This window comes from Lagopus leucura, unplaced genomic scaffold (genome assembly GCF_019238085.1).
Source record: "Lagopus leucura isolate 7727_CA_CO unplaced genomic scaffold, USGS_WTPT01 Super-Scaffold_100002, whole genome shotgun sequence".
In the NCBI taxonomy this organism is placed as follows: Eukaryota; Metazoa; Chordata; class Aves; order Galliformes; family Phasianidae; genus Lagopus; species Lagopus leucura.
Window position 1 is genome coordinate 59,186,543 of NW_024962263.1, and position 16,577 is coordinate 59,203,119.

The 16,577-nt window shown below is 38.1% G+C and overlaps 1 protein-coding gene across 8 annotated transcripts in view; it reads right to left on the minus strand.

The window, feature by feature from the left end:
• The window catches only part of NCOA2 (nuclear receptor coactivator 2), a 188,481-nt gene that overhangs the window by 66,921 nt on the left and 104,983 nt on the right, over positions 1-16,577 (minus strand). For all 8 annotated transcript variants that reach the window (XM_042869028.1, XM_042869026.1, XM_042869025.1 and 5 more), the window contains 2 exons: positions 10,685-10,786; positions 9,625-9,797 (listed from right to left, as the gene is read on the minus strand). In XM_042869028.1, coding sequence (XP_042724962.1) covers positions 9,625-9,797; positions 10,685-10,767 — 256 coding nt within the window. In that variant the 5' untranslated portion in view covers positions 10,768-10,786. The remainder of the gene's footprint in view (positions 1-9,624; positions 9,798-10,684; positions 10,787-16,577) is intronic.

Genomic DNA, 16,577 nt, shown 5'->3' on the forward strand with positions numbered 1-16,577 from the left:
TCACACATCTTCACATGACAAGGGACTGCTATTAACTGTCTAGCCAGATCTTCCCAACAGAACCCAAAAAGTTCTACCAAGTGATTTCTGCATCATGCCAAGAACCATCACTGCACTGCAAAATATGCACTTCAAAAGATATTCAAATCAGATTGTGAGGGCTGATGAAACCCACCAAATTCTCCATTAGGTTGTTTCAAATTTCAAATAACTTTCAACTCAGAATCTGCAACTCATATACGAGTTGACTTTGGCCACAGACTGCAGCTTTTAGGCTGCATACTGCTTCTGCCTGTTAAAGAGTCCTCTGTGGCAGGCACAGTGCACTGCTCCGTTTTGCCTTGTATCAGCAAAGTTTGCAGGGAAATGCCTTCCTGCTTCAAGATGAATGGAGCCTAAATCAACAGATGTAGGATACTGCTGGTTGTTCAGAGGGACACATGGATACTGTTCTAGATAACTGGGCAGCATCTGGAGCATCTCCAGTTTTGGAGCATCTGCAATTGCATTTACTCTGAATTTTTTCTACTTTAGAAGAACTTAAATTTATTTATGTATTATCCTCACTCCATCTCTTAACTGACGTTCTCTCTAGAGAAGAGCAGCATACCTTCAGAGGGAAGAGGAAGAGTGTATGTGTTTGTATGTGTGTGTTGTGCACATACTACAGCACCCACTGCCTTGTAAAACACATACAGATGTTCCAACACATTTTAATGACAGAAGGAAACATAAGGCACGTGTGTCTTGGCTTTATAATCACCTGCCTAAGGATGTTCACTAGGAGCACCAGTGTACATCACAAAGAAAGTAAATGAGTGTTTGCCATGTCATCTTTTAAGCTTCAGCCTATATATTTTTCCCCCATTGCACACTGTGGGTTTTCATAAAAGAAACTGAAACCTGAAATATTAGCTACTTTTCATATAGTCAGTCATTTCATTTGAAGAGATCCCCATTTCTAACTGACTGTGCAGCTGTCCATACACAGAATCTTTGCAGAAATAAGAAAAGGCAGGAGTTAGAGCAGATGCAATTATCTTGTTTTCAGTTTGAACACAGAGCCTTTGATCAATACCTCTTTAACGTGCTGTGAATCCACAGGTTTTCAGGATTCAAAGATGGTATGAAAGGCATTGCACTCTATTGTGAGTAAATATTGTATTATTACTTTTCAGGCTGCATTCTTTAAAAAGAAAAGATAAAAGCCATGTAACACAAGCTGGGTTCCTTATAGTAGATGATTTTATTTTGACAGAAGTATCATCATTACTCTCAGTAAATTAATTTGCTATTCCATAAATTAAGCTCTACAGAGAAAATCAAGGTAACGTGAAGCTTCCTTCCTCATTTACTTTCTTTACATGTTGCTCATACTGCACGCACTAATCTAAAGCACACAGCAAGCCTTGGTGGCCTAGAATCAGTACCTTTTGCACTGCATATTCCAGTAGCAGTAGAGACTACCAACACTAAGATACTAATCATAGAATGGCTTAAGTTTGAATCGGAAGGAACCATGAAGATCATCTAGTTCCGATACGCTGCAGTGGGCAGGGCTGCCACCACCAGATCAGGCTGCCCAGGGCCCCATCCAACGTGGCCCTGAATGCCTCCAGGCACAGGGCATCCACAGTTTCTCTGGGTAGCCTGAGCCAGTGCCACACCACCCTCTGGGTAAACAATTTCTGCCTAATAGCTAATGTAAATCTCTTTTAGTTTAAAACTGTTCCCTTTTGTCCTATCACTGTTTATCCATGTAAAAAATCAGTCTCTCTCCTGTTTGTAAGCTCTACTGAAGTACTCAAAGATCACAATGAGGTCTCCCTGGAGCCCTCTCCAAGCTAAACAAGTCCAGCTTCCTCAGCCTTTTTTCATAAAAGAAGTGCTCCAGCTCTCCGATCATCTTTGCGGCTCTTCCCTGGACCTTCTCCAACATCTCCACATCTTTCTTGTGCCGTGGGCCCCAGGCTTGGACACAGTACTCTGACACACGTGAGATGAGGAGAGGATCCAGAAAGTGTGGCTTCACCAAGAGCAGATAGTGCCTAACCTATCCGGTGGCCTCCTATAATAAAGTGATGGCACTGGTGGACAACAGAAGAGCACATGATGCCATCTACCTGGACTTGTGCAAGGCCTTCGACATGGCCCTGCACCACACTCTTTCTCTAAATTGAAGAGATACTGATTTGAAGGGTGGACAGTTCGGTGGAAAAAGAACTGACTGAATGATTGCACCCAAAGGGTTGTGATCAACAGACCCATGTCCAGGTAGACGCTGGTCACAAGCGGTGTCTGCCTGGGGTCCATCTTGGGACCAATGCTCTTCAACATCTTTATCAATGATAAGGAGTCTAGTACACTCTTAGCAACTTGGCTCATGACACCGAGCTGAGTGCTGCTCCTAATACTTCTTCAGAATCTAAATGTAATATTTCTAATTGACCAGACACCAGGTGGCACAGCTGGTGGGAAACTGCTAAAATCTTAGTTCAAATTGTGGAGTTATTTATGTATGTGAGCTGCATACTGTGTTTTATTTTTTTCAGATTTAAAATGTAAAAATGCATTTATAATGTCTGTAGAGTTCATAAATGATTACATGATAAGTGGCAAAAGAAGAACTGTATAGAGGTTTTAAATGCAGTGTGCGAATATGCTATTTCTGAGAAGGTAGCCTCCAAAATCCTAGATTTCAGGGAGAGATGCTTCTGCCTTACTTACATATTCTTACTACACTCTCAGAAGTTAAAACACACATTGACTATTCTATAAACACTAAATTAACAAAAGCAAAACTTAAATGAAAATACTCCTTCAAGAAACACAGAAGGAGTGCTTTCGCCAAATCTCCCAAAACCTGTGAGATTTAGCAGAACCACCTGAATTTTGTATAGCATTCCACAGCTCTTGGACCACAATCATCTTTGCAGGTACAGAACATAAAATAAACAACCACACTCCACTAGATTTGAATGATTTTCTCTCTTGGTCACATAGAATTTATGAAAAAAAAAAACAAAACAAAAATCAAAGAAAAGCAGAATTCAAGTAGGATACAAAATAAATAAGTTTTCCTGTAATGCTCGCCAATAACTACTACTTCTAATTGAAATACCAGTGAAGATCGAATATTCAGTTCCTCTTTAACTTTGAGCCACAACTTAGAGTCGAAGCTTAGCTTTCCAATTTAAAACTTCAAGAAACTTATCCCTAGAACATTCATCACCAATGGACAAGGCACACATCTTTTTAAGAGAAAGGCATCTTTGACAACCAGAAATGTTCAGGAGCTCCAAGGTAACCATAAGACAGATCATGGCTCAGTCACTGCAGGCTCTCAGCCTGCTCATGCGCCTATAACTGTGTAAGAGGAGGTCCCACCAAGCCTCTGTGGGGAAATAGCTTCTCTCCTACTTTGACAGCCTGGCCAAATCGAAAACACGGCTCACTGCATAATTGCTAATGCCAGGGGAAGGGAAGGAACAGGAACTTGTGGCCACAATGAGGGCTGAGATGGGTGGAAGTAGCTCTTTCAACAGCTGCCTCATTTCCTGTGGATTAGTTTGTGCCCACATATCAACATCCTTAGGATCACTCTATTATTGCTCTTAGTGAGGGAAAAAAAACACCAAAAACCTAAATCTCCTACTCAGATGACAAATAAACAGTCTCATTAACTTTGAGGAACAAGGTCATATTTATTCTAAACAAGCAGATAAAATTCTAACCATGACTAAGGGAGCAAAAAATGACAACAATCCAATAAAATCTCATTATATGTATAGATGTTGTGCTGATTTCACAGTTTTGATTAACAGTCTGGTGATTATTTTTGCCCGTTTTCCTGAAGTGATCCCAGTTTGATCCCAGTGTAGACAAGCTACATGCCGTAAGAGAGTCTTCAGATACTTTTACCATAAGTCATGTTAGGGAAACCACAATACTGTTTACATAGAAAACGATTATAGTAACTATATAGGATGGTTTAAATGTTTTAACTTATGTGTAGACAAAGCCTATTTCAATGAGTCTGTGTGATCGGCAGCTCCACTGAAATAAGCAGACCTCAGGAAATTTCACACTTGGTGAATCTGCTGTCTAATGACTACATGTCTTCCAAGCCAGAAGAGAAACTGACATTTTGCATTACCTAAAAACAGTCTAAATTCTTCATTGAATCAGCAGTTCTCTGGAGGCATGCAAGTATTAAGTCAACATAACAGGATATTTAGCTGAAATGCATTACGATGTACAGAGGAAGATCAAAGCCATTTTCAGCACATCACTCTCAGCTGTTGGTAGTGGAGACAGCAAAACAAATTCAGTAATAGATTTTTTTTTGTAAATGTTCTGCATAAATTGCTTCACTTCACTGTACAAATTCCTCTGACACTTAATTCAGCCTTAGAATCCTATCAAACTGGAAGCACAGCATATATAACCAATAATAGCCACGCAGAATTCCTTCAAAAGATTCCTAAAGTATAACATAAGGTATACGATAGCATCAATTTTAAATCTCCTGACATCTCAAATACAACAAACTTAGAATAATCTCTAATTATAGTACAATTGACTACCTGAAATACTGTCAAAACGAACAGACAAAAAAAAACAACAAAAAAATGTAGTATACATATGCTCTCCTAAAAGCCTGATTTTGTAAGATATTAACACAAAAAATTTTAAACCTACAAGTGGGCCCACTGACTTCACAGGGATTACTCATGCTTTGCAGTTGCTTAAACATCCTGTGAAGCACGAATCTAAATTCAGATCTGATAAATGAAAAGTAACAGCAGCAAAAGTAACATCTCATTACACCTTTAAGACCATGCTGTTTTCCTTTAGCAAGCAATTTTACGTGCATACTGGTGCTGCAGATCACAAAGAATATCTGCTGGAGTGAACCCGTGATTACAAAGTAGTTCTGCTATAGGGAATCAAAAACCGGTTGTGCTATCATAGGTGAAATCAGCGAAATAAAATGTATATGATTAACAACAACCTTTTTTTTTTTTTTTTTTAAGATTCATACATCCCATTGCTCCTACATGTCTCTTTCCATCAACTAATATTCCTTCCCCCTGTGGCGTTCAGCTTTCACATCATGATTCGTTCTGTTCAAGGTCTGTCTTGTAACGCTGTTCTGAAAACAAGATCTGACAACTCAAAAGTATAAATTAACAGCTGGACTGATAATCACCACCCTAATATCTCTTCCCTGTACTACTGAAAGCCTGATACACAGCACACAAAGTCTTCTCAGAAACCAGCTGGGCTCCGCAAGAAAACAGAGTTGGGAGATCAAATTGCATTTGGAGACACTTTGGTACAGTAGGTTACATCCCACTGAGAACGAATCTAAATAACCCAAGTGCACGTCATTGTTAAAAAGGCTTCTGAAAAAAGAAAGGCTTGAAAAATAAGGGTAAAATAAGAGATGCAGATCTGGAATTTAATAACAGGTACTCAGGTGAATTGAGGAAAAAACCCTTGCAGTGTGCTTGAGGGGAGGCCATGTTCTCCAGCACTCCCACCAGAGGGGTCACAGAAACACAGCTTCACTAGAGACACTGCTGAAGGAGCTTGAGGTGTCTTCACGTCCTCTGGCACCCAGCACACTTCTGACACCCAGAGAAGAAGGTAAGAGCACAACTAGATAATGAAGATAAAGAGGTTTCAAAGACTGAACCAGGAGATGTTCAAGCAATGAAATATAATGAATAGTCTCTATTTGATAATGTGAGCTATTTACCTGCTGACACCGACGTTAGCGTGATAGATAAAAGAGCTTTAAACTCAGGGCAAAGGTTTAATTTTGATACAGTGCTTAATAAAGGAAAAAAAACACAGCTAAAGGAGAAGGTAGCAACCTAAAACAATAATGAGAAAGAAAAATAAGGGGAGAGTCAATCAGAGGATACGATTCAAGGAAAGGGCGTACCATAGGTATGAAACCAACAAGATCACTGTGAAGCAGTACAACTGATTATATGACAGCTAATTATAGCTTCTGGGTTACTTGGCTAATAAAGGAACATTTATCCCCAGAGGTCTTCACACTTCCCTAAAACAAGCCCTTTAAAATAAGCATGCACAGATACGAATTTAATCTGCTTGTATACATGTGAACACCAGGCTGTTTTTTAAAAAGTAAAATTCTCAAATCTCCAATAGAAACATCAAATTAAGATTTACATGAATTGAGCTTCTTTTTCATCTTTATGCTGAAAACAGACTTTTTAATCTCCACTGGATGACAACAACAAATGTGTATGAGATCGCTGTATGATAATATGGTAAGAGATCCCAGAAGAAAATTAAGCTTTCTTTTATTTTTTTAAGAAATTTATCTTCATTCTCCCAAGTACTGTGAACACTTCAGAATCCAGATTAAAAACTGCAAGCAATGGTTACATCTTCTAAATATCTTTAATTCATCTAGTGAACTCAGTTACATGCATATATTTATAACTTTGCTTCCAAACTGAAATAAAATGAATCTTTAACATACCACAACTAAAGAATCTTTGAAGTGTATACTGTGAGAAATGATATAATGATAACAGATAATGTGTTGCAAGTACATATTTGCATATAAAATATATCCAGAAAATAAAATATTAAATTGCACAGTATTTCCACAGCAAAAAATCTATTACTTTTTTCAGCTGCTAGCCCAGAAATCTTGACATGGGAAATGAATCCCAGTCTGTACTCTTTCTTTCCTCGCTTTCATTCCTAGAACCTAGAATAAAGCCTCCTTGTCAAATCCCAGTGGCAGCTATAAAACTTGTTGCCTTCAGTGGCTTTACAAGGTATTTATAAATGACTGCGCTTTTGTAAGTAATTAAACCTTAATGTGTGATTCTATTTATAGACAGAAGAAAATGTATTGGAGAATTTTTAGTATTTATTTACAAAGTCCAAGCTCTTTAATAAAACTTCTAAATAAAAAAACTGAAACAAGTTTTTACTACTTTACTTTTGTCTTTGAACAAAGACCCACTGTGCAAAAACTGAGCAACCCCAATTTGCCCACGTCTGGGCAGAACCTCTCAGGACATTCAGAACCTTCAATGTAAGTTTTCTCCTACAGGCATTCAGTGTAATGTTGAAATAAAATATATATATATATATATATACACATATTTTTTTAAAAGGAAAAATATCTTAAATGTAAGACAACATTATTTTTACATCTGACTCTCATGGCACTTTATGTAAGTATAGTATTATATTTGTTATTTTGCTTTAGAAAGATGTACTATCTAACATAATGCAGTGTTTCACCATTGTAAAGGTCTTCAATTGCACAGTGTGCTGAATCACAGAATGGCCAGGGTTGGAAGGGACCTCAAGGATCATGAATCTCCAACCCCCTGCCACAGGCAGGGCCACCAACCCCCCATTCAATACCAGACCAGGCTGCCCAGGGCCCCATCCAACCTGGCCTTGAACACCTCCAGGGACAGGGCATCCACAACCTCTCTGGGCAGCCTGTTCCAGCACCTCACCACTCTCTCTGTAAAGAACTTCCCCCTGACATCCAACCTAAATCTTCCCTCCTTCAACTTAAAGCCATTTCTCCTTGTCCTGCTGTTATCTACCCTTTCAAAGAAGATGCCTAGGCAGTGGAAAAGCCACCAGAAAGACTTCTAACAGCCTAGAACTTATATATTCATCATTTAAACACATCAAGAGCAGGATCCCTACATGAAGTGATAAAATCTGCGCAAAACACGACAGTAATAGCAATATTTTCATAATTTCTTCAATACATTTCCTTGGTTAGGTTGTGAACAACAAATAATGTTTGTGAAGTTTGAATGTTTACTATACGTGACCTGCATTTGTTAACAAAGTGCCTGTTTCAAAACAAGGTTGTATTTCAGAATACGCTGTCAGATGAATTTTTTCTTAAAAGGGAAATCGCTTTTCATTTACTATAACAACAAACAGATACAGCTTGTACATAGAAATTGATATCAATTATCTTAAGGGATTAATTTGAAATACAATAATCCTTGTTTCTAGACCCTAAGATGCTGTTGTGACCACTCTCAAGGCCTCAATGTTTTGCACTGCCCCTTAGAGAGGACTAAGGTCTACTTTACATCAGCTACAAATTTTACAGAATAATTTTACAGTTACCAGGCAGCCTAATTGTTCTCAGCTGAAGAATTCGGTGTAAAAGATCAACATCATAAAGAGTAGTTTAGTATCTTCAGTGTTCAATGGTTGCGATCTACACCTCCTGGTTGAAACAAACAGCATTCTTTGCTTTTATAACCTATCTTCACAATTTTACTTTCAATTGTTTTTGCAGTAAAACGATGTGAGTTTAGAAAATGAAGTGTACCTTTTGTTTTGATATAATTCTGGCACTATTGTTAGCCCATGACGAAACAAATAATGCGGATATAATCTGGTCTGATGTATGAACATCTTATAACTATACAACAACCACTTTTAGGATACTAATTAATCAAACACTGACACGTCACAGACTCTGAAGCAATTTGACTCTTTGCATTTTCCATTTAACTTTGAATAGGCTCGTATCTGGAACTACAGATCTACTTATCTACCTGTTTTAGAAATAAATCCATGCCTAAATTAAGCAAGAGATAATCTCCAGTTTTATAAATTCACAAATACAACATGGAAAAGGAACCACTATTTACTTATGGAAACCACAGGATACTGAAAAAGTGAGAGATGTTTGAAAGTGAAAAAAAGTGAAAGTGTTTGAAAACCAAAGGAATTACTTTAAATACAGCTTAAAAAGAAATTCCAATCTTCTTTTAAATTAAAAGAAAACCAATATGCACACACTTTGAAGAACTTGAACCAGTCCCAAACACCTGCAGCGCTATTCATGCCTGTCCAGATAGACCTGTGCCATCAAAAACACTTCAAAAAATTTTAAGTTCCTAAAAAAAATTTTTTTTTGCTTTAAATAGGAAATATAACAAAAGAAAAAAAAATACAAAACTAATCTTCTAGACAAAGAACAGGAAGAAAACTGTCACGTTCTCTGGTTTACATTTATAACAGGACCCTATCTGGAGATTAGAATAGCTCCAGATCTATTGTAGTTCAGGAAGTGATGTCAGAATTTAGGGGACACAGACCATTTAGGTCACAATATCTATTCATATGAACAAAAGAAAGCAAGAGAGGGAATGCAGAATACTTTCACATCCCATGCTCTCCTGGATTATTCTTATTTCATGTGGAATCACCATCCACGTAAAAGTATATCAGTTCTCTTTTTTCCCTCACAAACTCATCCTGCTAATTCAACTTTTGTTCAAGTACAGCTGATTGCAATCACATTAGATGCACACATCAGTCTGACTGACCTTCTTTCCCTGTAGGCTATTTCTGAATTTTTAGTGAAGGTTACTTTTAAAATGCTGAACATGATGCTTAACACACTCCATTCACATTACATTATAATGCTTTTTACAATGATAAAAAAGTGCTTGGAAATTTGCTAAAGAAAGTCTGAAGAGACTGAGTTTATAAAAAATATATATATATACATATATATATATTGGTAATAATAAGCACAGAAAATCTTAATAGTCAATGAATTCGACTTCTTACCTTGTTCTTTTATCTGACGAATTTGCTTCACAGTTTCTTTCAAGATTGCACATTTGTCAGGTTTAAAGTTGAAGTTGTCAATATCATTAAAATTTGCAAAAATCAGCTCTGCAAGTTCTTCTATGTATTTATTCTCTTGCTCACGATTGCGTTTCTCAGTGCTTCTTTTAGGGCTGAGAGAGGAGCATAAAAACGTATTTAATGTCAGTTCAATTGCTTTCTGGTCAAAGATGATTTTAAATGGTTTGAAAGTAATCTAACAAAAACAGAAAGAACTGCCCTCTCTCACTACAAAACTAACACACACGTTACTCAAACAGAAAGGTTTATTCTTGAAAAGCAAAGCAGCATTAAAAAAGACATTATTTATTTTTCCCTGTAGTCATGTTTTGTTTCAGAAGAGATTTGGGATATGAAGTTCAAAACAAAAGATTAACTGGGGCAGTGGTCACATTTGAACATTTACAAGTCTGCTTCTTCATGTTGCTAAGAATCCAAGGAATACCAAGCAGTGACAATATAAGAGGAAATAAAGCAGCTTAGAAAGTTAATTTAAACAACTCACACTCCCTGCATCTCTTTCTGAAATTACACAAGAAGATCATAAGAAAATATGATAAATGAACAAGCAGTTACAGTTTAAAAATTATTCCAGTGTTGTTAATGTAAATTTTATGAAACTGTGAAATATTTTTCAATTTCCTGATAATGATGTACAAGAGAGGTGGAAAAAAACCTCTTAGGTTGGTAATATGAGTGACCCAAGACTCTCTCCAGTGATCAGCCAAAAAAAGTTTTCACATAGCTAACATATGATCACCCAAATTGCATTGTATTTTAGCATTACAGTGGATTAGTAAAAACATAAAGAAATTTCAGGCCCCACCCTCCATCACAGAGTTACTGAATGACACAGAATTACTGAATCAGTATGGTACTGATCCCTCCTAGCTAGAATAGCAATTCTGTCATTCTCAAAGGATTATGAAAAATAGGTGCTCATTTATCAACTTTTTCTAATTCGTTTTCTTTCATTGTCTTCAGACATAATTGGTCTAACCTGGGTCCAAGCTGATCAGGATCCTTGCGTTTTCTTGTCTCTGCCCTGGATGGGTCAGAGGTATTTTCTCCCATCCCACTCATCTTGAACACATATCAGCAACTGAAAGGAAGAAAACGCAGGGAAAGTGTTATGGTGGAAGTATCATGAGTTCCTCTGTTTGTGTTTCTAAGTTTCTTGTTCCATTCCCAACTCAAGTTTTTATTTTGCAAATCTATCACTTGAAATAAGAGCTTGAAAGGTACCAATAAAGATACCACGTTTATGATCCTACAAAAAGCTATACAAAACTCATCCAGAATAAAATTTGTGGTGAGCAAGGAAAGCATTTTCATCTCTTTCATTGTCACCAATTCTGTAGGAGAAGATACGTACATTTTGTGCCTGAGTTGCTGAATTTTCACGGCAATTTTGCAAGGTTGAGTGAGGAAATCCATAACGCCATACAACAAGAACAACGGAATTGAAATACATGAAATGAAACATGTATCACAGCTACACAAAAAGACAACACATACAGCTTTGGTTAAAAATCAAAACACGATGTTTGCACAACTGCATGTACAATATAGTAGAAACTGATCATCTGTCAACACTAGAGATCACTGAAGAACTGATAAATATTTTGCACAATTAATCTAACTCATAAGGAAAATAACCTGCCAATCTATCACGTGTTAAAACAACACTGGCTCATTACAAATTGTGTGATAAACAGCCCAGGGAAATCCTGCCCTGCTCCTGGCCCCTTTCGTCCTGCGTGCCTACAAACATGTGGAAGTTTACACATTTCTCAATAATTAACAGTGTTCCAGAGATAGAAAACGCTAGAAGAAGAGCACAGGGAGATGATGTAGGTCATCAAAAAGACTGCGTAATGCAGAGCCATTTGTCCAGCTCCATCCAGAACCATTCACCATTTGTCCAGTTGCTGCTAGATTTGCAAGTCTGATTGCAGAGCGACACTTCCAGACGTTTCAGAAAGCTTCTGTATTATTTGGGATGAGCGGAGAAATAACCACGAGGGCCATAACAGAGCAGGTGAGCATTTCTAGGAGGTGATTCATACCATGCTAAAAGGCATGCTGGAGGCACTCATCCATGATCACTTCATGCTGTCATGAAGTGGAAATTTTGGTCAGATATCAAAATCAGTGGGTTCATCACCTCCTCCAAGCCATCATTTCTGCCAGTTCCCTTTCCTGTGCTGACCTTATCAGCCACACTGAACTTAATAAGTGAACTGATGTGGGTTGGAGTTGCAGTATCCTCTTCTTCATTTTCTCTTTTTAGATGTTGGTATTGAAAGCGTTGGTTCATACTGTAAATCTTCGTTTTCCCAAGGTTCAGGCTGAATGAATGTAAGAGCACAAACAGTCTGAAGGCTGACATCTAGGCAGTTCTGTAGAGATACAGTCATAGTTGTAACTGTATACTGAAAAAGTTTCATCTATTAAGAAAAACAAAAACAAACAAAAAACCAGAACAGTTTGAGGAGAAATTGGCGCTGTTTTTCTTGAAACTAATTGGACTTCATGAAAAAAATAGATCAACACTGAACAGTACAACTCCCAGTCAGCCTTGTACACGGTTGGTACCAGATCCTGCTACAAAAATATCTGGATCGTCTTTTTCTTTAAAATATCTATACGTACATAAGTATATATCCATGTATGCACATACCATCAATCTGTTGAGAACAACCTACTTCAAGGCCTTCTCGCTCTGGTTGTGCAGCAATGGAAGAGCATGGTTTAGTGGACAATTATGGTGGTAGGTGGGTGGTTGGACTGGCTGATCTGAGATGTCTTTTCCAATCTCATTGATTCTGTGATTCTATTTCCAGAGCAGACCTGAGCTCTCCAAGAGAAGACTTGCCATAACAAAGAGACAACCTGCATCTCACAGGGCATTCCCAGCACCACACTAAATCCCACTTTGCTGCAGAGAGCAAAGCATCCGCTGAAGCCTCCAATGCAACTTGTGACACACTCACTGCTCCTTGACAACCATGAATCTTATCTGGTAAGATATATATTTATAATCAGACGCTCATGTCAACCTTACTTACCTAAATGCAAAACTAGATGTATACATTTGTCTGGTTGGTAAAAAGCTAAGCACTTCCTTGAAAATAGGCGTTTGCATGAGAATGCAACAGTAGAGAACCAAGGAAAAGGAAATATACTCTTAAGAGTGAGTGCCAAATTCTGTACCTGGACAGGGCGACCCTGGTTGTATGTACAGTCTGGGGGATGAAATACTGAAGAACAGCCCCATGGAAAGGGATCTAGGGGAGGTTCTTGTTGAAGCCGTGTTGAATCTGAGTCAGCAGTGTGCTCTGTCAGCCAGGAATGCCAACAGTACCATCAGATGCAACAGGCCCAGCACTGCCACTGAGCGAGTGGAGGGGTTGCCCGGCTCTGCACTGCGCTGTGCGGCTGCATCTCAAGCACTGGGGTGAGGAGTGGAGGGGCAGCGCTGAGCTCTGCTCTCTGGTGACAACGACAGGACTCCAGGGAATAGCACAGAGCTGTGTCAGCGGAGGGGACTGGGCATTAGGAAAAGATTGTTCACATGTGAGTGTGATCGGGCACGGAACAGGCTCCCCAGAGCAGCGGTCACAGCACTGAGCTGCCAGAGTTCAAAGAGTGTTTGGACAACGGTCTCAGTTACATAGTCTGATTTTTGGGTGGTGCTGTGTGGAGCCAGGAGTTGTACTCCTGATGATCATTGTGGGTCCCTTTCAACTCGCTATACTGTATGATTATATAAAGAAAATTGTGACAACAGTTACAGAAGAGTTGTGAGGAGCCCGCAGTCCCAGACTCTCAGGATGGCCTCGCTTCAAAGACTAAATTTTTCGATCACCATTGTGAGAAAAAAAAAATAAATCAGCAGCATGATGAAAGCTGTACATTCCAGAGATCATCTGATCTCCGAGCAAGTCTCAGATTGTGGTCTAAATTTCAGAAGAAAATTGGGTTGGGGAATTCCTTCATTTCTTGTGCTTCCTGAATATTACCTGAGAAATGCTGGGTGTTTTTATAAAGAAAAGCAAGCATGGAGGCTCACAAAAATCTGTCGAGCATTCCATCAAATTTAGGAGGCACACCTCCTTTCAGTCCCCTTCTGCCCCAGGGGAACAGGAACAGATATCCACAGTTATTCTATCTAATCTCTTGAGCTTCAAAAGGAGCTTATTTTTTGCTAGAATCCAAGTTCTGCCAGTAGCTCCACCAGTATACAGCTAATTCTTCTTCCACCTATGACCATGCTGTTCTGTAGGAATTTCCTACCTCTCCAGTATCATCCCCTCGAGGACATGTTAAAATTAACGTCCCACCATAAACATCTGAACTTCTGTCTTTCTGTATTTAAAGCAAACAAAAGTGGTACCATTATTACAAAATTAACATCTTCTCCCCATGTTAAATGCAGGCAGTAATTCCAAACAGTTTTTAGTTAATTATTTTTATTAATTTCTTTTTTTCTTTTTTCAAATTATCATTTTTTTAAATTTGCATTTACGGGCCAAAACATCTTTTTCTCAGCATCACTGTCAGTCTGTTCTTAGAATGAGTTACTTTTTCCTTTTTACTCATCATAAAGTTTTTCTGGAAATCTACCACCCACTACAAATGTCTTCTGCTCTCCTTACGTCTACACTAGAAATTGCATTCAATACCTCACACATCTCTATAAGCTCCACAGTTCCTGAATGTTAGGTGACTGTGCTCCAGAGCAGAATGCAAAATCCCAAGCTAGGTGCCTTGAAAAGTGAAGAGCTAGATAGATGATACTAAGGCAATCTAAAAATAATCTCACAAACCAAAATGAAAGTCACTTAGCACTATCCAGTATAGAGCACTAAAATCAAAAGGATGTGAACCCAAACATTTACTAGGAGTATAGATTCCTAGGGAGATCAGAATCTAGCTGGGGTAAATAAATTCCCACTGTTCTCTTGGGATTTAAAAGCCAAACTGCTGAATTGTCCTGAATTAGGACAAACGAGGAAGAATCACCTGTTAAAAAACATGGATAAATCTGCAGCACTGTCCTTCCGTAATGCTAAGTACCAACTGCAACAGAGATGGAGATTCAGTTCCCTCTTTGCAGAGGGATTTCAAGCCTGTATTTTTTAATCATGCAGAACAGCCCCCTGAGGTGATAGGCTATCAGCTTGCTGGAGCTGAATATTTATGAAGGCAAATCAATTAATTAACTCTCAAAGTGCAGTAGGAATCTTTAAACGTATTCAACTTATAGGTAAGTAGTTTGTACATTGCTTTAAGAAGCAAGGGATTAAGGTTCGAGTCCCTTGAGCTGAGGAGGGCAGCCACCCCATCTTCCTTCTCAGCAATGACTCTAAAAGGTTGAGCAGAGCCGAAAAGGTGAGAATCTACCCCATTTCATCATTTGTTTTGAAACAAAAAACAAACAGAAAACAACCATAAAACAACAACAAAACACAGCTATTCAAGGTTGGTTTTTCTGTGTGTGAGCCAATTCATGTTCCAGATCTATGCATGCATACGATACGATGCGATGCAGACCTCTGGGCAGTACAGCCTCAGTAACTTCAATGTAGCAAAAGCAAGAAACTAAGGCCCCATTTTTTTCAGAAAAGAGTATTTCTTTGGACATTTAGAACTACAGGAGCAGACATCTAGGAATTTTTCAAGTGAAAACAGTAAAAATCTAATGACTTTAGAATGTAAGGATCTAAACAAAAACAAACATTTGCGGGTCAAGATCAGCTAAACTGCTTGTAGCGGTTTTGAGGTGCTGCCCTCTCAATTAATTTACACATCCTTGAACTTTCTCGGTTCTTCAGTATTAGCAATAAACCCCTAGCTACACTAATTTAGATATTAACAGGACGATACAGGAACTTTTAACATTCTTCTAACCAATCGCCCTGAAACACACAGAATAACTTTCTCAGACTACAAAATGCAGCTTCCAAACTGGAGGACTAAATTTTCCTAGGAAAGATGAAAATTCAAAACTGAAGCCACAGAGAAGCTGCACAATGACAAGTTAGAGGCTCAAAGTTTTACTTAATAAACTTCCCCTATAGGCAACTACTTTAGATTAGAAAGCAGCATTGATCTTGCTTATCCTTTTAGACATCTTTGCAGGAATTTCCAGAAAGAAAGATAAAGAAATAGAACAGTTCCATTCATTTAGTGCTTCAGAAGAAACTGAAATGAAATACCAGCTCTACCGTACGTCTTCAGAAACAATCTGCAGCAAAAATCAAGAAAAAGTGGGTAATGATTATTTAGGTTGGTATTTACTAGAAAAAGAATTAAGTCAAACTGGGAATTAGTAAGAACAAAAACAGAAGTAATCACTGAATAGACGACAGAGAGAAGGACAAATACTTCTGTTAACGAAAAAAAAATTACAAGATGGCATGTCACACAATGAATTAAAATAATGTTTATTTCAAAGAAACTGTTATACAAAGGGGAGTTAAAATGAATGTCTTGTAGAATTAACTGTCATGCAAGATCAGGAGCTCTGGTTTTATGGTATAAAATGTTTGGAAGTTGAACTGCGCTCCAAAATACAGACTTACTATCTCACTGTGGAATAAATATCTGGCCTTCACTGGCAGTAGCATATTTTTCAACTACATATATAAATAGCTGAAAATGTATTTACGTGTAGTTGAAATATATATTTTTTCCATTCGTGCTATCGAAAACCCTTGCAACAATAACCAAGAGCTCAACTTCTAATGCTGACTCAGATACCACTCAAATTTCAATTCCACTGGGCATCAGTGAGGAACAACAGGGCAACGGAAAGATAAATACATTCACTGCACCATTTTTATACAAGGAAGTAGATAATTAGAGAAACAGCATTATTATTACTA